General features: G+C 34.2%; 2 protein-coding genes and 1 pseudogene across 2 annotated transcripts; 1 reads left to right on the top strand and 2 right to left on the bottom strand.

The window, feature by feature from the left end:
• Window positions 1–502: 502 nt before the first annotated feature.
• LOC136974710 (tripartite motif-containing protein 2-like) lies at window positions 503–25,942 on the bottom strand. Its single transcript, XM_067269652.1, has 2 exons — window positions 25,648–25,942; window positions 503–1,373 (listed from the first exon to the last, which is right to left on the bottom strand). Exons 1-2 carry the CDS (start codon window positions 25,834–25,836, stop codon window positions 690–692), a joined length of 873 nt encoding a protein of 290 aa, XP_067125753.1. The 5' UTR covers window positions 25,837–25,942; the 3' UTR covers window positions 503–689.
• On the top strand, window positions 12,211–13,179 carry LOC136974748 (uncharacterized). Its single transcript, XM_067269693.1, has one exon. It carries the CDS (start codon window positions 12,468–12,470, stop codon window positions 13,119–13,121), a length of 654 nt encoding a protein of 217 aa, XP_067125794.1. The 5' UTR covers window positions 12,211–12,467; the 3' UTR covers window positions 13,122–13,179.
• LOC136974735 (uncharacterized) lies at window positions 13,430–14,558 on the bottom strand (annotated as a pseudogene).

Raw genomic sequence — 25,942 nt, 5'->3', positions numbered from 1 at the left:
GAATTATGATGCAAGTTTTAAACTTTTCAATTCAAGAATTTAACACAATATAACTTATTTAAAATATACATATTTTTCACTTTATTTGCAATCAATTATTGCACCAAATTAACACTTTTAATTTATCAGATGTACAAAAAAATAATCAACATCAAATCAGATACTATTAGTGGCACAATTTGTGATAAAGAAATGAATAATAAAAAAAACTTGAATTAATTATAATTATTGCAAGTACAAAAAATTTGTTGAAAAATTTATAAACTTATATGATAAAATATAAACACTTAATTTTGTTGAGTAATTAAACAAACATGTATACTGTATACATATAAAATCCTTTACTTAATACTGTAAAAGGTACATTACGTATAGAACAACCACATTTTGATTTTGCAATAATATAAATCAAATTCCTGACAAAATTAAAATAACTATATTTATAATTAAAATTTTATTTTAATATATATGTAATATGAATAAATTATTTTATTCATATAAATCCAAAATTTGATTGTATGCTGTCATATAGATGGGTATATTAAGGAAATTCTAATACAATGATATTACAGTTGTTGCAAAAATTTTTAGTGCATGTCTCTTTAGAACTGTCAGTTTCTATATTCATAGTTACAGGCTGACAGCAAAGTTCACCACATCTTATACAATAAATTCTTCCATAATCAAACTTAGTTTTCTGGTCTGACAACCGAAACAAATATTTTACTTTTCTGAAGTATTTTCATTTCTTCTAATTTTTGTTCAAGAAATTCTTCTATGCTACAATAATATGTCAGAACTTCTTCCAAGTGATGCTTCATTGTTACCAATGATTCTGGATTACATTTAAATTTTTCCGACGAGCAAAACTCATTAACCGAAGCCAATATTTTTTCTGGATTACGCGATTCAGTAAAAATATCTTGAAAACATTTAAAAGGTGTTTTATACATGCCATGTAAAGTAGCTACTGCAGTTTCCATATTTTTGTCTGTCATTTCTGCCTGAAACTGTAATTCTTGAATTCTGGAAATTTTCAATTTAACACCTCTGATACTCATTAACACATCATTTTGAATACTTTTTATGGCTTCAGTTAAATCTTTTACATTGTGACCTTTAGCCACATTATGATCAACACCCAAACAATGAATACAAATCTTCCGACTACATGTTACACACCAAAAATATTTTACAGTATTACCATGTTTTTGACAAATTTCTGGACTAGATTGGTCTGATGACGATGCATCTCCTTGGTCAAGTTTCAAATTGTTCAGCAGGTCTGTAAACTTGTAAAGGTAATAATTTGTACTTAAACCATCAATTCCTTTCCTTCCAATTCTGCATTCTGCAGAACAAACTGGACATATCTGTAAAAAAAAAAAAAAAAGAATAATTTGCTTACAAAGATTTTCCTAATTAAACTATGTGATTTTCTATAAAATCATATGCCATAACCAAACAAATGTTAATAGCTGAATTTACTTAATTATAATTAATTTTAATGAATTTGGTTATAAATTCAATAATTATTACTAAAATTATTGGATGTATAACCAAAGAGCTTGTTTGAAAACATTAAAATACTAATATTAAATATTTCTAGGTTGGTTGGTTGGAGTTTGTGGCACAAGAGCCTAGATAGGCCAAAGACTGCCAGGTCTTTTAGGTCTTAATATTTAAGTTCTTGAATTCTGTATGTAAGTTTATTGCTTTTAGATATGCCATTGTAGGTTGAATTTGTTGGTTATCATCTAGTATATTCTGTAGAGCTTGGTCATCTGAAGAAGTGTTGTTGAAGGTAGCATTCTCTGACTGTTTTGTACTGAGGGCACATTATTAATATATGTCAGATAGTAAGTTGGGTTTGGCAAGTTGAGCACATTGGTTGGGTTTCCTTTGTTAATAAAGTTGTGTGTTAATCTTGTGTGTTCAGTTTTCAATCTGGCAAGTAATATTTCATCTTTCAGGTCGTCGTATATGTACTTGTTGATACAGCTGTATAGATCTTTATAGTAAGGTCTGAAAGTTCCTGCTTGGTTTCTGTTGTCTTGTTTTGTGAGTTTATCTGCAGTTTCATTTCTTTGGAATCCAGTATGTCCAGGCATCCAATAAAAGCTATTGTATTTCCTGCATGTTTAAGATGTTGGAGTAGGTATTGTATGCTGTTAAGTGCTAGGTGGTCTATTATCTTACAGTGATTAATTGCCTGTAGTGAACTGAGTGAATCGTTATATATTATAGTCTGTCTGTGGTTGTGTCTTTGTACATGCTAGAGAGCTATGAAAATTGCAAACAGCTCTGCAGTATAAACTGTTGTTTCTGCAGGGCTGCCTGCAGAAACAACAGCCTCAATACAGACAAAAGCTGCTCTTACAGTTGTTGATTTTGAACCATGTGTATATATGGGTATTGTATGACTAGATGAGATCAGTGCTCTTTGAATTGTGGCTGTTTGCCATGTTTGTTTTTGTATATAATTGTATATAGGAACTCCTTTCTTCTTTCCTGTAATTCTTCTTCCTTCTGTCTTCAATCCTTTCCTGTCACATGACAGGAGCCTTACTATTTGTGGGTCCTGATTGTCCAGTATGCAAAAGGGAAAAGAAAGGGTCCTGCTTGAGGGGGACCTGGGTAAAATGGGAGTTAAGGAGAGTCACTTTTGAGGTTGCCACCAAGAGAGAGGAGCTCAAGTGAGAGAGACCGAGTGAGAAGCGACCAGGATTCAGGCCTAGAAAGATAAGATCGATTTTATGCACTCTTTGATTCAGTGTTGGAATTCCTGGACAGCAAAGACAATGATTTGAGGTTCAATTTAATTAATTCAAAAAATGACCTAGCATATATGACTGACTTATTTGCCAAATTTAATGAAACCAATTTGAATTAACAAGGTGATCGATTAAATTTAATCAAAACCAGAAGTATAATATCTGTGTTTGTTGCAAAACTTTTTTTATACAAACAAAACTTGGGGAGAGAAGAATGCTCTGTTTCCAAATCTTTCAAAATTGCAAAAATGAGATGATGATTTGCTTGTTTATTGTCAACACTTAACAGCTCTTCATTCTGACCTGAGCCAAAGCTTTGAAGATATTCTTCACTTGGGCATCCCCGATTGGGTGTTGGACCCTTTTGCAAGTAGACCACAAACTCAGATAAAGCCATACTAATACAGGAGAAACTTATTGAATTATCCACAAATGAAGAGCTGAAACCAATGTTTGAACAAGGATACCACAAATTCTGGTTACAAAAACAGATATCAATTTTAAATCCTGCATTATGGTCCACTGTAAAGAAGCTGTTGATTGCTTTTCTGTCTGCCTATTTAGTAGAACATGGATTTAATGCAGTTATGAACCTCATTACGAAAAAAGGAAATTGACTGCAAATTAGCACTCGCGGAGACTTACGAATGTTACTCACGAACATCGAGCCGAACATAAATAATCTCATATCATCCCATCAGATTCACTCATCTCATTAAAAAATAATGTGCTTTTGTATTTTAAAACAAAATTTATAATTTGAATAAATACTATTTTAAATATAAAAATGTTTTATTTATATTTTATTTTTATGTCACCATTCACCATCCAAGACATCAAAGTTAAATTTGAAATTTTGCTATAATGCAGTTGTATAGAGTTATTTCACTTGGAGTTCATGGTCAGGTTTTGCTACGAGAAGGGGTTCGTGGGCATAATAAGTTTGGGAACCACTGGTGTAGACCGTGTGCTAACAGTGACTTGAACTAAGTGAGTGAGCCCTTCTGTACAAGCTCAAGGAACCTTCCTTGGCAATATTTAATGATAACTGGTTGTTATTACCCCAGATGTGAATGGATTGAACATTCACCACCCACAAGGAGACTATAGTCCATATTATCCTGTTATCAGAACCCCCAATCTAAGCTACTGGTACACTATCCAACCATCCTTCATTCTTCTTTCTCCAGCTAGTAGTAAGTAGTAATAGTATTAGGTTTAAGTTGAATTGTAATAGTCTTGGTTTTAAGGTGAACTGTATAATAATTAATTGTTGCGGGAAGATCAAGCGAGAGCAGGGAACTAGTGTAAATACTATAACTGTTGTTCAATAAAAATTAAAACAATGGGATCAGTAAAATTTCTATAAAATATTTGTAAATTCTAAAAATAAAGATTATTCTCAGATTAAAAGTACGAGTAAGAAACTACTCTTTTATAACTGATTTCTAGTGATTGATATTAGCAAACAGATGATTAAAAAAAAGAGATACATTACTTCAACCATAACCAAATTCTTGTTGTTTATTAAATTCAAAAAATCTAAATGCATTTTGCTATTGTAGCCTCATCAGTGGCTAGATTTCTAGTGATTGATATTAGCGAACAGATGATTAAAAAAAGAGATACATCTGTTCGCTAATATCAATTACTAGAAATCGATTATAAAAGAGTAGTTTCTTACTCGTACTTTTAATCTGAGAATAATCTTTATTTTTAGAATTTACAAATATTTCATAGTGTAAATACATTTTTGTTCTCTATAACGAGTAGACTGATATCTGTTCAGTTATTTTGATTTAAATAAAAATGCGATTTGACTGATATTTGCCATGTCTCATTCTAACGCGTTTTCACAGAATAATTGTTGGTATACAGAATCTGGAGGCATTGCTCTAAGTCGAGATGTATATCAGCAGTTGGATAGAGCCATGGCAGGATATTGAGAGTCCAGGGACTTGGATGTACAAGTGGAAGGTTTATTGCTTGTAGGTTGGTATGCAAATATATAAAAATTGGAGGTTTGTATGAGGGTTGCTGATTAAAGAAAGCTTTTGGAATTGTTGGGATTGCTAACTGATGTGAGAGGGATACCTGATGGTTTTAAAGTTTCAGGTATAATTATAATGAGAGATGTAATCTTCTCAGAGACAAAAGTAGTTCCGTCGATTCTGCGTATAAGCTCGGTATTGGTGCAGTTCAGAACAATCCTGTGCAATTATTCCTTTATGGTGAATTGGATCAAGCAGATGTAGTCTTGATGGACTTGATTATATACTACATACACTTCCATAATCTAGTTTTGCCAGTATAAATGCCTGATAGATTTTCTGCATGGTTTTCCAGTTGGTTTCCCAAGAGGTATTGTATAAGGTTTTCAATATATTCATTGCATGTGTATACCAGTCCTTTAGGTGGGTAATATGAGGTTTAAATGTAAGAGATTTGTTAAAGATCATACCCAAAAATTTGGTTTCTGTTTGTATATCTCTGAGGCAGATTGACAGATCTGGATGTAGTCCTCTGATTATACAAAAATGTATGCAAATTGTTTTTGTTGTTGAGAATGTAAAATCATTTCACTGTACCCAGGATTCCAATTTATTTATTATCAGTTGTAGTCAGCATTCAATTGTGGTCATACTTGCTGCTGCACAATGTATTTGTAAGTCTATATATATTGACCCTTTTATATGGGATGTTATCAGTTTTAACATTTTGTTAACTTGTAAAATAAAGAGTAATGGTGAGGGGATGGATCCTTGTGGCACTCCTTGTTCTTGCTAGAATGTTTTTGATGGGGTATTTCCAATTCAGACTTGAAAGGACCAGTTTGTCAGGAATCCCTTTATAAATGCAGGTAGGTTCCTTCTTAGTACAATATCATATAGGTTTGTCAATATGCCATGCCTTCATATTCTGTCATATGCCTTTTCAATGTCAAAGAACACTGATACCAAATGGTGACAATGAAGGAATGCCTCCTGAATGTCTATTTAAAGGAGCTGTTCTACTGTTGAACAGTGTTGTTGAAAACCTCCCTGTATTGGGGATAGGATATTATATTCCATCAGGTACCATCTCAGTCTAGCATTTAACCTCTTAACAGTGAGGGATGATTATAATCGTCCAAGGCGATCGTGTGTCAATGTTGAGGGACGACTATACTTGCTAAATTCTTTTGGGGGTATCGCCAAAAACTACCGCAAAAAAGAAATTCACATAAAAAATGAATTATGTAACAATAAAAAGACTTTTCTTTACTAGACAGAACTGTTTACAAAATCTTTTTTCGAAACAGTAATGAGAAAAAACGCTTGAAAATATACTTTAAAAATTTCCCACATTTCTTCTCCACAACTAAGTGGGAGCCCCACACCTGACTGTTCCACTGTTGAAAGGTTAACATCATCTCCATCACTTTACTCATACAACTTTTTAGGGCTATTGGCCAATAATTCTGTGCATTTGTTGCACATTTATTTGGTTTCTGGATTGGGATTATTATTGCTTTCTTCCAGGAATGTGAGTATTTCTGTTCTGTCCATATTTGGTAAAATATATCAAGTAGCAACAATTGTGCTGTTGACAGTAAGTTTTGGAGCAAGGCATAATGGATTTGGTCTGGACCAACAGCTGTATTCTTGGTTTTCTGTAAAGCCTATTGTAATTTGTATATTGTGAATGGGTTGTTATACGGGTTGGTTGGTATGTCACCAAACTGTGTTAGTATTTGTTCAGCTTTCCCTTTCAGAATCTGAAATGATTGGGTGTAAATAGCTGTGCTTGAATTGTATGCAAATGTTCTGCCCAAGCAGTTTGCTATTGCTTGTCTGTCTGTTATAACATTGTTGTGTTCTGTCAGAATTGAGATCTGTGGGGGTAGAAGAGTTTCCTGTTATTGCTTGAATGCCTTTCCACAACTGTCATTGGTCTGCTGTTCTTCCTAATGATGTGATAAACTATGCCTTTTTCTTTTCTGATAAATCTTCCTGGCATTTGCTTTCGCCTGCTTGAATCTGATGTATTTTTCTTCTGTTGAGTGGCTTTTGAACTTGTACTAGGCTCTGTAGTGCTCATTGTACAATTATGCAGTCCCAGTTCCACCATGATTTGTACTTTTAGAATGCCAGTTGTGTTCAACATGGAATTGACTTCTGGGTTGCCTGCAGTGGTGATATTCGAAATATTTAAGGGGTTCGCTAGCAGAAAATTTTTTCCTGACAATCACCGACAAACGAAGTGGAAGTTTTAGATAGAAATAAATACAATACCTTTTCTTGCGATATATCTAACAATCAGGGACGTATTTGGAACATAACGAGCCCTGGGTGAAGATGTGAAGACCAGGTAACAATAATATTTTAGTGCTGTCGACTTTTTTTTTTTTACGCAGAGAAATTCTTTACCGTGAAATGGCATTCCTCATAGACAGATGTCATCATCTCGAAAGATACATTATCCTTTTTCTTTCACTGTCCATAGCCCGACACGTGTTCCACAGCCATCTTGTATTGTCTCGCGCGCGTGACATTTTGGGATCTCTCTTATGACTGGATCTACTTTCAAAAACTCTCTTGAATCGATTGCGATTAAACCTCGTTTCGGTCGAGAGAGATTGCACCAAGACATAGTCCCCGACCTTGCTCACAATCTAGATTGAAATGCTCAGTGCAAACAGGGTATAAGGCCCTAGTTTAGTAGTATTACAGAGTATTATACGTATTACGTAGTATTATACGTATATTTTAATATATTTTTTAAAAAAACAAACCCACTGAGAAATGTTACGTGTGTTTAACAAGGTTCGGGAAACTGAAAATTTTAACAACGGGTTCGGGCGAACCTGTGCGAACCCACTGAATATCACCACTGGTTGCCTGTAGTATTGTCTCTGTGACATATTGTATTTCTTGGTTTATTGATTGGCTCCTGTCTGTAGTTATTGTGAAGTTAGCATGTTTGGTGAATTCTTGCCAATAGATCCATTGGATTATCCATCTGGGAGCTGTGTTTTCTAGTGGCTGATCCTATATATGGCAGAGGATTATAGGTAAGTGGTCACTGCCTCTGAAATTTGGAAGGACTGTCCTCTTCCAATTTGCAAAAGTCTCTAGTGTGCTAATGTGAGGTCTATAGGATAGGCTGTCACTCTTGGGTCTAATATGTGCAAGGTGTCCATTAAGGCTTGAAAACATGTATCTAGTTTTATTGACGGATATAGATTTTCGAAGTCCATGATTGAAGCAATCTCTTCGTCCATTAAAGATACGTTTTGGAGCTCATTAACTAAGCTGTGAGTGACAGCTTATCCTGAAGATATAGGGCTACTTGCTGACTTGATATGTTACAGTGAGGTCTATAGCCAAATATGAGCAGTTTGGATAGTGAAAATGAGTAGGGATGCTTGCATTGTACAAGAAGATTGTGCGTGTGTGTATCCAGAAGCATTTCAATAAAATAATTGTCCTCTATAGTTCCAGCTTGAACTGTGGCTGTTAGTCCCCCAACAGTATCCAGGATTTTGGTTAGAATCACTTAAAACTCAAGTTTGGTTTGAGTGATTCTAAGTTGGTTTGTTTAACTGTCTCCTGGCAGGAGATAATACTGTTACTAGTTCCTGATGATGAATTTGGACTGCCACAGTCTGGAGCAATGTGGACAGAGGAATCTTTCTTACTGGAATGTTGAGACCAGAATTGCCATTCCACCACAAGCATTTTGTATGGAGTGGTGATCTTTGCATAAGACACTGTAGTGTTTAAATTTAAGATTGTTGATTGGTTTAACCTTTGTTTCCTGTGGGCATATACAAATTGGGCCTTAAGTCTCTATTAAGTCCTGGAGTTCATCAGTTTTGTATCGTATTCCTTGACAATTCCATTGGAGTATTACCGTAAGCATGTTCAGAGAGGTTAAGAGGATACTGTTCCTTGCTGGATAGGTTTATTTACAGTTTTGTCACTTTGATGTATGTTTTATGTTGTTTCATGGTTGCTGTTGGCTTGCTGTCCTCGTTATGAATTTTGTTTTTGCAGAAGTTGGTGTTGGATGGGATGACAGGACAGACATTTTGTGTTCAGTGTTTTCAGTTTTATTGCTGAGACTAGCTGGTTTTGTTAACAGTATAGTGTAGTGCTTTTTGTTGCTACATTCTTCTGTAAGGTTTTGGTGGATTCCTTAGGAGACAGGCTGAGTTTTGTTTGAACTTTCTATGAAATTTTCTGCATAAGTTTATTGGTATATATGGGTTTAATATCTCCATTTTGTCTCTATATAAGTAGTTCTTTCTATCATTCATATGCACTGGATTTTTCTGCTGTCCATTTTGGGCATCTTATGGAGGATGCTGTATGAATTCCCCCTCAGTTTGGACAGCTTGTTTTGCTCTAGCAATTGTATTTGGTATGTCCATATGCCTGGCAGTTATAACATCTGTAAAGATTTGGGATATACGGTCAAACTGTATAATTTAAGTATGCTATTTTGATATCCGTAGGAAGGTTATAATTAAATATCATGTAGGAATTGCTTCCCCGTTTTGTTTTTGGTTGATCCTTCTGACTGCTAAAATTTCCTCGGTTTGCACATCAGAAGGCTTGTACTCAATAGTAATTTAGATATCCATGTGGAGTTATTGTACTTGGTATTCCTGTAAAATTGGTTATTGCCTGGAGCTGTTGGCTGTTTTCAGTCTTTATTAGGAGATCTCTTGATTTGAGTTTTTGTACTATTTTTGGTGGTCAGCTATTTGACTGAGGGTTCTATAAATCATAAAGGGTGATAATTCAGATAGTTTCTTTTCCATCTTCTGTGAATGGATGATCAGGTATTGAGGGCTAATGTGTTCAGGTTGCTCTGGACAATTTGTTTTGGGGGAAGATTGTGGTCTTTCCAATGTCCTCCAATGTCCCTAATTTGGGAGGTGTTGTCCTTTCTGTTTCCATATTTAATTTCTTAAAATTTACTATCACTTTACTATCTCCAGTCCTACTATGACCCCAACAGAGGGGGAGAGGTTCACTGCAAACCCTTAAGACACTGGCTTCCCCACCCAGGGCTTCAAAGTGAGTATAGTCCAGTAACAGAGTGACCAGGCAGAGGATGCCTTCCAGCTTCCAAAACCCTCAGGGTTCCTCCCCCTAAACAATTATATCTCAGGCTCACCCAGCTGACAACATAGCAAGATGATACGAGAGCAGACGTCTTTGATGAGCAGGCTGGGTTAGGCATGGCCACCTGTCTACAGGGAAACAGGGGCCAAAGAGGTGTATTGAGCATGGTCTCCATTTTGATCATCCTGGGAGCCATGACTTTAGCCTCCAGGATCCCACTTTCACTCATCCAACATACAGGTAGGATCAGACATGTGAGGTACTTAGCAGCCTACTGTTAGGCATAAGCAGAGGGTATTCAGATAGTTCACCAAAGTTTAGAATATAACACTCTGTACACTTATGTTATTGTCCACCACCGCTGTCAGTGTCAGGCATCTTGGGATACGACCAATGGCTTGGGCTGTAGGGGTGTCACAGGGACACATGCAAGGGAACAGTTGTTTGCACAACAGTCCCCTTGTGTGGCCATGCTAATTAGTGTACAGAAAACTGGAAAACATAGCTAATCCAAAATAGCCTTTTAACTATAAAAATAAAAAATAAAAAAACCACTACTCAGAAGTTCTAAATGTGTGTATCCAGAAGCGTTTCAATAAAATAACTGTCCTCTATTCATTGTTATTCATAATTATCTCACATTTCATCACTAAACAACACACGTGAAATGTGAAAGAATTTTCATGTTTATTTCAAAAGATTGATTCTGGATTTCCCAATCATTTTCTATTCTTAAGATTGATAAATATCAATTAATTATTAATTAATGAATGTATCGTGCTCATAATGTAAATTGTTAATTTTTCTAAACTAAGATAAACTTAAGAAAGTATTCAAGAGAACCGGAATCGTATTGGAATTGGAACAAATTTTGGTATTGTCCCTCACTCGTGTATACACAGTTCAACTCCATTATAACACAATGCGAGTGCAAGTCACAAGTTTCATAAGCTGAAATGTATATTTAGTCAATACACACAAAATGTAGATTCCTTCTATTTTCAAAAATATTGTGTAAAAATTTAAATTTTACATTTTCTATGTATAATTCTTACATTTTTTCAAATTACCATATTTTAATTTTGAGACTTGTAGGATACTTTTTCAAATTTGTTGTTTATAGTATCAACTTTTTCTACTGCAAAATAACATTCCAAAGCTAATGACTCATCTCACTTCTGACACTTAAAATTTTCATTGAAGGAAGAAAGAAAAGCTAAACATTGTTTATAACACTTTGTCATTTTACAGTAATCTTAATGGTGCATTGATAATCTGCAAAACAGATAATCAGGAATTTGGTGTAACTATTGTGTGATTGGGAAGCAATATAATTAGTGTGTATTAGCCCTAATGAGAGCAAGGGCCACACTAGAATTCCTAATGGAATGCAAGCGAATAAAAGTTTATCCCATGTCAATATATAGGATAAAACTTCCAAAGGGATATGAATCCCTAATACTGAAATTGAGAAATCTATGCCTTAGGAAAGCTATTAGGTCATTGAGAAGAGAAGTATATTCTATAGGCAAGCACCAAATCCGACAGAAGATGCTGTTTTTCATCCAAGATGGCTGCCGAAACAGGTAACCGTTGTGTTCATTCCGAAGAGAGCATACAAACATCGAAAGTTAAATCGAAAAGCCACGCTATGTGTTGCGTGGTAGGTTGCACTTCCAGAGCATTACCTAAACTTGTAAGCTTACATGTATTCCCGAAATGTTCAAAACTAAGAAAACTATGGGCAATTAAATTACACATTGGTAAAAAGATTAATGACAGAATGTTGGTGTGCAGTAAGCATTTCAATGACAAAGATTTTTTCCTACCACCACCAGGTATTTTATATTTCCACATCGTGTATCTTTATTTTAATTTCTTTAATAATTGTTTATTACGATTTAAAATTAGAATTGGTTGCCATTAGGCACTGATTAAAAAAAGATGCAGTGCCATCTCAGAGCATACCAAAACATTCTTTAGAGAAAACACTACCCTCAACAAATGTTGATAAAAGGAGTGCTTGTGCTGCAGCTCGAGCAGCTTCAGGTAATGTTGTTAAACATCTGTTAACATAGAATATGATTTACATAAGAGGAGTTGCTCATTACTTAACTGGGTTTTTTTACCTGCTAGCAGGAGACCCTGGGAAGAGCACTGAAGAGGCTGAAAAAGAATTAACAGCAACTGAAACGTTGTTAAAGCTGAGCTTGGTTAGGGAACAGTTAAAAACAGAAGAAGTGTCGTTGGAACTAAGCCCAGTCAACAAAACGTCGGAGGAAGATGTGGAGGTGGTAAAAACTCTGGATTGTCCGTCACATGAAGTTTCGCCTAATATTGTGTTAAGTTCAGAACAACCTACACTTGGCACCATGATTCAAACACACAGACAGCTCTGTGCATTTACTGGAATACAAACATTTTACTTGTTGAATGCTATTGTTAAAGCTGGAGAACCCCTTGACAAAAATCAGCAGCTTTTATCATTCCATGATAAAGTACTGCTAACTCTTTGCAACTTAAAATTAAACATTTCCTTCATTTGCATAGCCCTCTTATTTAAAATTCCTGAAAGTACATGCAGGTATATTTCAAAGAAACATTAATTGTATTGGAGGCAGTTTTAAAAAGTGCAATATATTGGCCTAGCAAAAGAGAAGTTCTTCAAAATTTACCATTAAGTTTTTCCAATTATACAAATGTTCGAATAATTTTAGATTGCACTGAGTTTGCAGTTGAAAAAACAAAGTGTCTAAGGTGCAGAATCCGCACCTACTTGCATTATAAAGGGGACAATACAATTAAGGCCCTCATAGGTGTGTCTCCAGCAGGACTGATTACATTTGTGAGCAAAGCTTTTGGTGGAAGAGCATCTAACAAAGCTATCACAGAACAGTCTGGTGTGTTAAATAAACTAGAGCCATTTGTTGATGCAGTAATGGTGGATAAAGGTTTCCACATTGATAAAGCTTGTGCAGAAAGAAACATCCACCTCATAAGACCACCATTTTTGCGGATACAAACTCAGTTAACACATGAACAAGCACTGGAGACAAGTCAAATAGCATCGACACAGGTACACGTGGAGCGAGCTATTCAAAGACTGAAAAACTTTCAAATTTTGTCAACAAAATTAAGTTGGACCATGTTGGGATTGATAGATTCAGTTTTGTGCATTACTGCTGGTAGTGTAAATCTAAGTAGTCCAATTCTAGATACTGAAAGATTTTAAAAACCTAAAATAAAAAAAAAATAAAAAAATCACAGATGCCAAAGTCAGTGACTTACATATTTTTTCAAATATCAATTATGGTAGCTGTTTTTTACGTTCTGGAAATATACTGTGATGTATTAGTGAATGAATAAATATTATGTTAAAGTTTGTATGTATTCTGTATAATTTGTTAAATAATTTGCTTTTTTGCATGTAAATAATCTCTCAAACTGTTACAGACTATATTACAGTCTTAACCCAAAAGCTGTTGTGATAGTCTACCGAAATTAATTTTTAATTTGGATTAAAGAGAGATATATTTACATTTACATATTTTTATTAAACATTTCAACAATGGATGGCAATATATACAAAAAGTACTTTTTTCTGAGATTTTCAAGCATATCATTTATAAATTCATTGTCTTTCTTGACTTGAATAATCAGAGCAGATTCATGCTCAATGTAAATATATAAATGGCACATTTCCATGTTTAACAAAGCCAAGCCCAGCTGAACCTGGCCTTAATATGGATTTTTCTTCTTTAGCTGTTATCCATTGTGGTTGTCATCTCTTAAATAGTTTAATTTTTTATTTGTTATTAAATCTTCAAATGATGAAGTTGCTGCAAGAAGAGGGCATTTTATTTCAAGAAGATGTGATGGTTTGCCATGTTAAAAAGCAATGCCGTCCAGTGAAAATGCCAACCAAGGCAGTTGGGGTAAAATGAGCAACCCAACCTCCACTACATTTGTCGCAGTGTCCTTCATATATTTTTCTCGAGCAACATTTTCATGACTCAATCCATACCTTGAAGCTTCATTTCCAGTAAATGAACTAAAATATAAGAAATGGATTTTTTTAGTCCAATCTTCAATGTTGTTTGAATTAAACGTGTACAAGGAATAGCATTTACTGCCTGAAATCCTAAAACTTCGCTCAGTATTCCAAATAGAGTCACCCTGCACAATGTTTTTAAGCATGTTAAATGCTTTACTAGTGTCAACACAGACTTTATCTTTGTAAAATTCAAGTTTTTGCTTGTTTAATGCAAACTTTTTAATGCACAAGTGATCTTCTGTGCAACAGCTATAACTAAAATCGGTACTGGAATATTTTTCAGCTATCAGATTTTCTGTTTGCGAAATGGAAATAATTGCTTCCAATAACTTAACTTTATTGGAAACTGCTACATCTTGTTCCTAAATGACTTTCTTTTGCAAAACTCTTCTTCCAGTAATGTGCTTTGCAAGGGAGCTGTTTGGTGCTCCACTAAGCAGCTGTTCACGAATTGATTCAACATTCAAATGAATATTCTTTAGTGGTAGCTTCACATGGCAAAACTCCTCAACAGGCTTGGGAAAATATGTTGACTCTTCATCATCTTTTACCTTTCCCCACTGTCTTTTTAAGTCTGTACAGGTTGCATCTTCTAATGTATGAACTCCAACTCTAAAACCAGTTTTAATTATTATGATAAATAAAACTGTTTTTATATTGGAACATGGTTTATATTGGAACATGTTGTAAACATGCTACCACATGTTTACAACAACCAGACAGCCCTGCTTTTCACGTGCATTCTCCCTGTAATTGAGATGTATTAAAATGATAATATCTGAGATTAAATGTTTTAATTATTATTATAAAGTATGACTTAAAGATTTCATTGGTAGGAATACAGGTAAGTTTATTTCGTGTGGCTTGTTTGCCGGTCTGCTGCTTTGCAACACTAAAGCAACAACATGAACTTCAGTGTTGTTGTTGGAGTATAATCCACAAAATACGATGTGTCCAGCATCCAAAACTGCTTCACCTTCTACAAGACAACGTTTCCTGTTGTCAATACAGTCTAGAATTTGACAAAGTCAATGATTTGTTCTCCAATTTGTCCTCGCAGTGGTCGTCAACGATGGAAACTGAATCGACTAAGGCACCAAACAAACATGTGGTCGTCTCCTTACCTGTTTCGGCAGCCATCTTGGCTGAAAAACAGCACCCTCTGTCGGATTTGGCGCTTGCCTATAGGAACGTGTTATAGCTGAATGACCTTGGCTTAGTAAAAACTGTTTCAACCATTTTGTTAAAACCCGTTTTGTCTAGTTAAAACTAGTTTTAACTCAAATTCATTTTTGACTATCAGTAAATTCTAGTTATACCAATGACATCTAGTAAAAACTAGTTTCAACTAGTTAAAATGCGTTTTAACTAAAAACAGGTTTTACTGTAACATATATAAATATGAATATGATATTTTATCAACAACAGTTTAGTTCCGAGAACCTTTTTGCAGTAAATACGACTGCACGTATTTATCTATATTGTTACGATAGGTTCAGTGTTTACATTGCATGTGCATTGCACTATTAATGAAAGAACAAAAGGCCAAGTATCGTATTTAATTCCAAAAATCCAAAACGAATTTATTTCTTTACTAGCATCTAAAGTTCAAAACAAAATTATAAATAATATATAGACAGCAAAATATTTTAGCATAAAAATTGATAGTACTCCTGATATATCTCATAAAGAACAAGTATGCCAGATTATCAGATATGTCAAAATTGAAAATGAAATGGTAACTATGGAAGAGAGATTTGTTGATTTTGTACTATCAAAATGTAAAATGAGACAAGGACTTGCAATTGAAGTTTTGGATAAGTTCAAAAATGATGGTTTAGATTTTAAAAACATAAGAGGACAAGGATACGATCACGGAGCAAACATGGCCGGAATATACTGATATAATGGCATGCGAGCGCATATAAATGCATGCACGGCACAAGGAACAAATTTGGCAAGATCGTTTGATCTTGACAAATTTGTTCCTTGTGCCATGCATTTGCTTAATTTAATTGGACTGCACACAGCAAGCATTACCGTGGAGATGGTTTCATTCTTTTGGAATAATCCAGAAATTGTTTAATTTTTTGCTTCTTATACCTGAAGATGGGAAAAAATTACATTACTAAAGGACTTAGCGACACGAGATGGTGTTCTAAATCATGTTCAGTAGATGGAAGTTGTATAGACTATTCCCCATGGAATTTCGGGACTTTTAGTACGTGGTACGATCCAAAAGTTTGGGGAATGCAGTAATCTATGACAACAAAAGCATGTATTTGAAGTTACAGCGTATGAAATGGTTTCTACCAAGCCACCTCTACGTGTTCAGGTTAATTTCACCATGTCATGTGATTAAACCGCGAGCACTGCTGTTTTTTTCCGGAGATAGTTACCTTTGTCCTGCGATGTAATCAAAGTGGAGTTTCAAGAACAACCTCCGACATTTCGACTTCACCGTGACCTTTTATCGTAGAATCACCGTTCACCTTTCTTAGCAACTTTAAAATCTCTGTAGGTGTTTTACCTAACGCTGACAAAATTTAATGTTGGAGGTTGTTCTTCAAACTCCACTTTGATTACGTTGCAGAACAAAGGTAACTATATCCGGAAAAAAACAACAGCACTCTCAGTTTAATCACATGACATGGGTGAAATTAACCTGAACACGTAGAGATGGTTTGGTAGAATCCATTTCATACGCTGTAACTTCAAATACATGCTTTTGTTGTCATAGATTACTGCATTCCCCAAACTTTTGGATCGTACCACGTATATTTCTGAACTCGAGGCAGAGACAAGTTTAATGGTACCCTCGTACCATTAAACTCGTAGAATGCATTGTTAAAGGTAAGAAATCGTAAATATGATAACTCTTATTTTTCGTTTCCGGTCCAAAAGTAGGGTATCGTTGAACTCTTCTCGATTCCTTGAGTTCAGATATATACTAAAAGTCCCGAAATTTCATGGGGAATTCTATACAACAGCTGTAAGTCATTTAAAATATCAAATTAATGAAGTTATATAAGTTCTTAAAGAAATATCGGAATATTCTTCATTTGGAGATGGTGTCGTCACTACAGCTAAAATTATTATTAGACATATTCAATCATACAATTTTATTTTTATGTTAATTATGTGGGAAAATATTTTAGCCAAAATAAACGTTGTAAATAACCAGTTACAGAATAAATCACAAGACAATTTTCGCTCTTCTGAATCATTAAATGAATTAGTATCTTTTTTCAACATTTTAGAAATAATCGGTATAATATTATCTTGTTGGAATGCAATAAAAAATGTGAAGAGTTGGGAATTGATTCAATACCCAAGATGAAGCGAAAACGCAAAAGAAAACTGTTACCTGGAGAAACAGAAGAAGGAAGTATACTTTCAAGTCAGGATGAATTAAAACATTTGTTTTATGAAGTTGTTGACAATATTATATCCCAACTAGGTGATCGATTTAAAAATATGCATTCAATATCTTCTATTTTTGATTTTTTAAATGGAAAAAATGTGGTTACCATGCCATTGGTAGATTTTAAAATGCTGCAGCCGACTGTTGCATTGTATATAGTGTAATTGGATGCTTTCAAAGTCAAGCAAAAATAATATTTAATAATTTGATATCTTTACACCATTTACAAATATTAGAGGGAATGGCCAAGTGGGATCTCTGTAAGTCTTATCCTGACATCAGTATTGCATTAAGGATAATGCTTACTCTGCCCGTGACTGTTACTTAAGGTGAGAGAAGTTTCAGTAAATTAAAAATCATTAAGAACTATTTATGTTCTACAATGTCCCAAGACAGATTGAGTAATTTAAATTTATTATCTATAGAAAATGATATTTTTAAAGAAACTGATTTTGAGGACGTTATAGATGAATTTGCAAATATGAAGGCGAGAAAAGTTCATCTTGTTTAAGTTTATTTTGTGATGGTTATTCAAAAGATATTAGTTCATATTGTGAACGTTTATCAATCTGATATGTTAATTTTAAACTTTTATTTTTTATGTTTATTACTAAGTAATTATTATTTTTGTTTTGTTACCAGTAACATACCAATAAAGGGTTAAATATTTATTTAATTTTGACATTTAAAAGTGATATTATTAACTTCATAACAATGTTGATAAGCAGCAGTATATATGTTGGAGTCATTTGCCTGTGTAACAAAGTGAAATCGATGATAGTCAAAAAAAGGTTATTTATAAAGATATATTCTAAATTATTTACCGTATATATAGTTGAAAAATATATTGAATGCCATTAAATAATTTTTTTTTAGAATAGTATTATTTTTAATAACAATAATTAAAAAGGTGCCATTTTTACTCTTGGCCATAGGTGTCTAAAATCCTAGTTATGGCTCTGCTTATAATTGTAATTTACGAAGAAGAAATGTGCATATAACAGTAACTGTTATAATATAACTTAGAATAAAACCTATGTTTACATTATCAAGCAAATGCTCTTTATCTATTGCCTACAGTTCAAATATTGTTAACTAATATATGAGGTGCATTCAAGTTGTAAGGTCTCCTATTTTTTCTCTAGGGGAAGGGAACAGGTAACAACAATGCAGTTTTTTAAAAGAAGCAGACACTGTTTGTGGTTGCATAACAGAGAGGGTAGCACTGAATGGCGCACGGAAGTCTAGCAGTAGCAGTTCAAGTGAGAGGCATTTTTGATACTTAAAATGGCAATGTTTTCATTACAAGAACAATGCGTAATCATTCATTTTCTGCACTTGTGTGGAGTTACATACAATGAAATTTATTGCTAGTTGAGTGAAACATGCGATGATGATGTCATGGATGTGAAAAATGTGCGTTCGTGAGTGCGACAGCTCAAAGAAGGGTGAGCATTGTGTGACAACAAACTAAAACTTCTAAGCCCACGAACCAGCCAGTCTGACAACATGAATTGCTTCCTGCATTGCAAGAAAAATGGCTGGAAAAGGCTGCACATGTGCTCTTTCATCAAGACAATGCTCCAGCTCATCAGGCGATGTTAACACAGGAGTTTCTTCGTGAAAACAACTTTGAAGTGGTTTCTCATGCTTCCTACTCACCTGACCTTGCTCCTAGCAATTTTTAGCTTTTTCCAACAATGAAGGAAACACTCTATGGTCACACATTTTCCAGGTCATGCCACTCTAGCATCAGCAATTTTCCAGTGGTCAAAACAGACCCCTAAAGAAGCATTCACAGTGGCCATGATGTCATGGCATCAATGTTGTGAAAAATGTGTATGTCTGCAAGGAGATTATGTTGAGAAGCGACAGAAGTTTCAATTTGTTTGTGTAAGTATTTTGTCAGAAAAAAAATAGAACTTGAATGCACCTTGTAATTCTAATCAATTAATGTAATAAACTTTTCGTACAATTGTAGTCCAATCAGTACTGATTTAAAGATATTCTGTTTAAAAAATTTTGATTGTATTTCAAGTTGACAGGCATAGAATGAAAATTTATAAGCCAGAACAGATTATAGATTATGTGATGAATTGTATTTATTTGATGTACATTAGGAATGAATAAAAGGAAATACAGAACACAAATGATAAAAATGAAAAAGAAGACTGAGAAAAAGCCAAATGAATCTGGTCAGAGAATTTCTAGAAGGATCTTGAATATAACAAAAATTATTAAATAAAAAAATTCAGTGATATGCAATCTATATGTAATTTATACAAAAAGTGTTATGTATTTCATAAATTAAAACCAACACATACCTAAAGTATAAAAAGTATACAGACTATAATATGATGTGTTTTAAAATTGATACTTAATTACACAAAAAATTTAGAAAATAAGTAAATAAGATGTATTCCCATAATTATTAATTAAACAAGTCTTTATATGTATTTTAAGTTTTGTTTACTTTTTATTTGTTTATTGTTTTTCTATTGGTTATCTTACTTTCTAATGCTTGTTGTAAGGTTCATTTAAGATTGAACTAGCCATCATAGTTAATTTCAAGAAATACACCTTTAACAAGGTTAAGGTCATAGAAAATATACAGAAACAAAACTGGCAAATTTCCATATATCTTCAATTTTATATGCATGCATCATTTAGCTATTTTTAAGAGCATTTTTCACTTTTGAGTTCTGTATTTATCGGTCAATTTAAATAGTTTTAGCATTAAAATACATACAATGAGTGTATAGAATGGTGTTCTGCTGTCAGCTTTCCAAACAATAGTAGCAGTGGCATAGCAAGTGGCACCAGCTATGCCACTCGCAGAGGGGTGCCCAAATGGTCTCCAAGACCAACTATATGTGTTTCTGGATGGGTGGCGCCAATAAAGTGTCGGGTGCCAGTTATGATCACTATGCCACTGAATAATAGACAGGAAAACAGAAAAAGTTTTTTCCCTTTTCCTAAAGATTCAGAAGTGAGTGAATTACTTTATCCATTACTGACTGATTTACTGTTAAAAGCTGATGTAACAAATTATGTGGGAACATATTTTACAAGCAGAAATAAGAAAAAATACTATATGAAGTTTGGTTATAAATGCTTTATTACAAAATTATAAATGAATATTGAAATGAAACATGAAATACATAAATTTTCTATTGCAGAATATGAAAAGTCAAATGTGTTTATCTTACTTATGTATTCACATCATGTTTAATATCTTCAAATGATTAAGTACAATCACTCTTCATTTAAAGACCTACCATTTAACAACCACTTGGACTTTTAACCAGCTCTTTGTTACAGGAAATCACCATGTTTAATTTTAGTCATTAGTTTTCCTCTAGTTTCTGAAGTCAGTGAGTATTCAGTACACAAAGCATTCACAATTTCCAAGGCTACATTTCATTCATAAATTTATACTTTAGTGTGAATTGCATTTGAAGAATTTGATGACTAAAATATTAATCTGTTTTTTTTTTTATGAATAAACTTCAATCTTTTTTTGGCACATTATTTTTATAACTTTTGCTGATTGTATTTTTACTTTCCCAGCTGTTATATATAACTTATATAAAGTACAGTAGACCCACCTATAACACGAGTTCATATAACACAGCAAAAAAATTGCAATCATGTTCGTATAACACGCTAAAAGACTGGTATAACACAGTAAAACGTCATTGCCAACTCATGTTGAGACAGGATTGGTTGATTCTGGACCAATAGTGGACGAGCAGCCGAACTACTTGCTGCCATCCAGTGCCAGGCGTATATACAGAGAGTTTAGGCGGGAAAGTATTGATAAATTTTTATACAGTTGTTGTGAAAAAAACATTTACAGTATTATTCAACAGCCATAAAAAATTATATTTCTATGTCTACTCTAACAACGTTAAACAGCTTCACAAAATAGTTAGCCACAAACGTTTTCGGTCCCCTAGGACCTTCTTCAGGTGGGATCTAAGTAGAGAGTGACCTTTTGTTCTAAACTCCCGTTACGGATGCATTCCAGATCCCACCTGAAGAAAGTCCTAGGGGACTGAAAACGTTTGTGGCTAACTGTATTTTGCGAAGCTGTTTAAGGTTGTTAGAGTAGACATATTTATTGTCGCTTCGTTTCTTAAGATGGATTTTAATTATATTTCTATTAATGATGTCTCCAAAGTTCAACGAATTCTTCGCAGAAAGAATAACTTATCAGGAAACGCGCCCACCGTTCGATGAGCCATTCTGCAACAAAAACAAGCTTAGGCAATGGCGTCTTCAAACGGTACACACTCGGTAAGTAATCCTACAATTTTTTGTTTATAGCATAGTTTATATGGATTATTCCCAAATAATTATACGTGATTTGGAAATGTTGAGTCAAATTAGTCTAGAATCAATTAATTTTATGGAAGAAAACCTTTCAAACAGCCATAGCCCCTAAACTGCACAAGTGCCGGGCTGTGATTGGCTAACGTATTTAAGTGACTCGTACAACACGGATTCATATAACACGGAACATATCTACCGTGTTATGGGGGGGTCTACTGTATAGCAATCAGTCAATAAAATGACACCCAAGCTTTTTAGTTTTTTTTGGACTCAGAACCTTGAAATATTTAGAAATGCAAAAAAATGGATGAGGGTGTGTGCACGATTTTGTTCACCCATTTTGATGTTTAGTAACTACTGAGATTTTTGTTCAAAATTTCTGGAATTTTGTGTATTAGAGAGATTGATGCTATGAAATTTTACTGGTTAAAGGTGAAAGGATTGAGATATAAAGAGGATCATGTGTCATATCTCAAGTGGAAACAGAATCGTAATTAGCATTTACAATTTTTTATTTTATGGGTAATAAAACCCATAAAATAAGAGTCCACCAGTGACTAAGTGAAAAAAACCACCAAACACTTGTCGTTTATCGCAGTTTATGCTCGACCAACAAACTAACCACAAAGCTTTATGGTTTGTTTTTGCATGTATAACACACAAATAGGGACTAGTTTCCAATAGAAAGACCTCGTGAGTGGTATTCTTGGCATGTGTTGTGCTAGCATATCCAATTGAACCTATAAGGCAGTGTTTTTCAACCTTTTTCATTGAGTGGCACCCGATTGAAAAATAAAAAATTGTGACACCCTTGACCAGCGGTGGATCTAGAATCTAAATAAGGGGAGGCTAATGGGGCAGATGAACCTTAATTTAAAACATTAATTATATTTGGTACTTTTTGAATATTACGTGCAACACTGGGGTGAGGTCTGGGGAGGGGACTCTCTCCCAAAGAACAAAAATTTTAAAAATTGACAGTTTGAAGTAGCATTTTAATGCAAAAAACGCATTTCTAAGTGTTAAAAATCAAAATTTAAGTCCATTGAATTTTGTTGAATTACCTACATGTAAAATAATAGTCTCGCTATTGTTTTTTAAATCTACTTTTGTTATCGGCCTAAACTTTGTGACACCCCAATCGTGGCGCCATGGCACCCTGGTTGAAAAACACTGCTATAAGGTAATATAGACTGGATTCAAGCTCAGAAGTCTTAAGAACAGCCAATTGGCCAGTCAACATAACTGATTATTAGTTAAAACTTTAAAACATTAATTATATTTGGTACTTTTCGGTTAATGGGATTACGGCACGTACGGCAACGGGTAAGATTCAAGCTCCGAATGAAGGGTTTCACACCACCAGAACTGTTGACCCTTTGCAAGATATTTGTCTCCAAAGGTCAGTTTTTAATACGAATCAGTCCATCACCTTTTCCACACACCTTGCACATAGACACGTGCCTCAGTGCTCGCTATCATGCGCACCTCAGTGCCTGAGTGGGACAAGTTCCCACACCCCCTAAAATTATATAAACATCAAATACTCCACAAACAGTTAAGTGGGCTACTCAAAGTTGGCAGCTAAATTGTTAAACACAATAGTCTTCTGGCATCCCGTTAACCGAAAACAACCTTATATTTACATGTAAGTTATGTATGCGTAAACACCCTATATGCATATGTATACAAATACACGCACACAGGGGGTTCAAAAAGTCTCTCTACAGTGGGTATTGTATGTCATAGTTGCTTCTTTCGGTTCATTAAGTGATTTTTGGATGATACTAATACGCCAACACTCACATACCAAGCAACATTTCAAGTCTGTTCAGCTATTCCACCTCCGAATAAAAGCAATTGCGGCTGTGCACCATATGTATTTCGTAGTTATATGCACATATTTTACTATTATTTCTATTTCTCTTTCTCTTTCATAGCTTTCCTCTTTTGTTCTATTGTCTATCTTTTCTGGAATTTCCTTATTCAAACTTCATTTCCTTATATGGGCATAGTGAACCTTGTGAAACAATAGAAAGGTATGTACCCCAGAGGGCAATAGAGAGGGAGTGAGGACAGTTGGAGTTTGAGCCATGGAAGAGACGGATGTGGGTGTCCACTATTCTGATACGTTTTGGCACCATGCGGAATAGACAAGGAACGTAAACTACTGAGGAGAAAGCCATTGAGAAGCCATCAGACAATCTAAGGAACAAAAACGTGAATATTAGAACAGAGTAATTAATTCTGAAGTGACAAGAACAGTAACCCCCGATTTGACATCAAAGAAAGATCCACACACAAGTGACCACCTTAAGAATTCAGGTACGGAATGTTGGGTACCCATTTCTCTATTCCCTCAATCTGTCCTATCCTCTATCCTATTCTTTAGTAATATAATTAGCTACAGGTTTTAGTTTTAGCTTATTTTATGTTATTGTACGCGTGTTATACCCTGTGGTCAGTGTTGAGATTTTCGCCAATCCTATAGATTTTGTCGCGCGGTATGGTTTGGCGATTATCTGTTTCTAGTACTAATAATTAATATTACAAGTGTCGTGTGTCGGAATCGAGACTGCCTGGCATCTGGTATACAAACTTGTACATTATCTTAATAGTACAATTAAAGCTTTCTTTGTTCATCTATTATCTTTGGTTATTTGTGAAACTCCTTCATTTTAACACAGTTTAACGCATTTCAGCCCTATGCCCGAGATATCTCGGGCAAGTTGTATAGCGTTACAAAAAATGGGGTCCTTTAGGACCCCTAAAAAAATTTTTTTTTTTTTTTGATTTTTCGGATGTTTTCTAAGTCTCCAAATTTTTTGAAAAATTTTTACCCGCGCGAAAAAATTTTATTGCGAGTTTAATTAACCTTTAATGACACGCAATTAACGCTTAATGGTTTTTTTATGGGATTTTTTTATAAAACTTATTCATCTTTCTAAAGTTCTAGTGCGTCGATTTTACTTCGGTAAAGTTATTTAAAGCTATTTTCTGATGTCAAAAACAGCATCCAATAGTTTTTTAATTTTTTTAATTAATAGATTTTATTATATATACGTTTAATTAAGTCGGGGGGGTCGGAAATTTCAATTAAAATCGTAATTTTAAAAAATATTTAGAAATATACCGCCATCTAGTATTCACCCTACTTTTTACCCTTCTCCTCCCGAGAGTTTCATGAGAATGTCCCGCGAAAGACGACACCAGCTGTTCTCAAGGTCATCCAGCTGTGTAAACAATGACACATCGGTGTCAAGTTTCGCGCTAAGGCGAGACAAAGGAAATTATACTTTGAAGCTTTTTCTTCAAAATTAACACATTTCTATAATTTTTTTTTCGTTTTTATGTTTAACTACATTAAAATTAAAAAGTATTTAATTCGCCGGAGTCCCAAGGAGTTAACATATATTTGCATATGCACGACATCTTGGTTTAGTATACTCTACACCAGTGATTCTCAAAGTGGGAGTCGCGACCCCCAAGGGGGTCGTGAAAAATATTTGGGGGGCTCGCTGAAAAATTGATGCCAGATCAATTTTTTCAAATATTTTATAAATTTACTATGGATTCATGTTTAAAAATAATAGAAATAAAAAATATATAAAATAATTTTTACTTAAATAAATTGCATATATAAATAACAAAAATAATATAAATATTTAAATACGAGCCTAACCCCCTCCCTTCGGGATGTTTTTTGACACATACTTATTCTTCGGGGGTCCTTTAAAATTTTTAAGTGCAGAAGGGGGGTCGCGGTCCAAAAAGTTTGAGAAACACTGATCTACACTACCAACTGCAGAGGGACTTTTTTCAACATCCTATATATGCTGTATGTCTCATTGGACCTGCTGTATCTCTACGTGTAAGTCATTAACTTATATAAATGAACAAATAAAATTACACAATCGAAACAATTTCAATTTTTAATATACTTACCAACGTATTCTGGTTTTGTTCATGAAGTATGGAGAGACATTTGCGACAGAAAGTATGATGACAAGAGAGTAATTTTGGTAAATATTCAGCTTCGTCAAACTGATTAAAACAAATTGTACAACAGAAAAGATCTGCCATCGACGCCTCCGAGATCGAACATTCAGCAACGCGATTTATCAAACCAGCCATATTAAGAAAATGACAGCTTATGATAAAAAAATATATAAATATATATAACGAAAATAATTAGTTTCGCTTTTAAGTTGTTGTTCTCCTACTGGTTGAACCAACTTTA

This window comes from Centruroides vittatus, unplaced genomic scaffold, assembly GCF_030686945.1.
Source record: "Centruroides vittatus isolate TY-2023 unplaced genomic scaffold, ASM3068694v2 contig_355, whole genome shotgun sequence".
Taxonomy (NCBI): domain Eukaryota; kingdom Metazoa; phylum Arthropoda; class Arachnida; order Scorpiones; family Buthidae; genus Centruroides; species Centruroides vittatus.
Note: the sequence above shows the minus strand (reverse complement) of the source record. Positions and strands in the feature narration are given on the sequence as shown.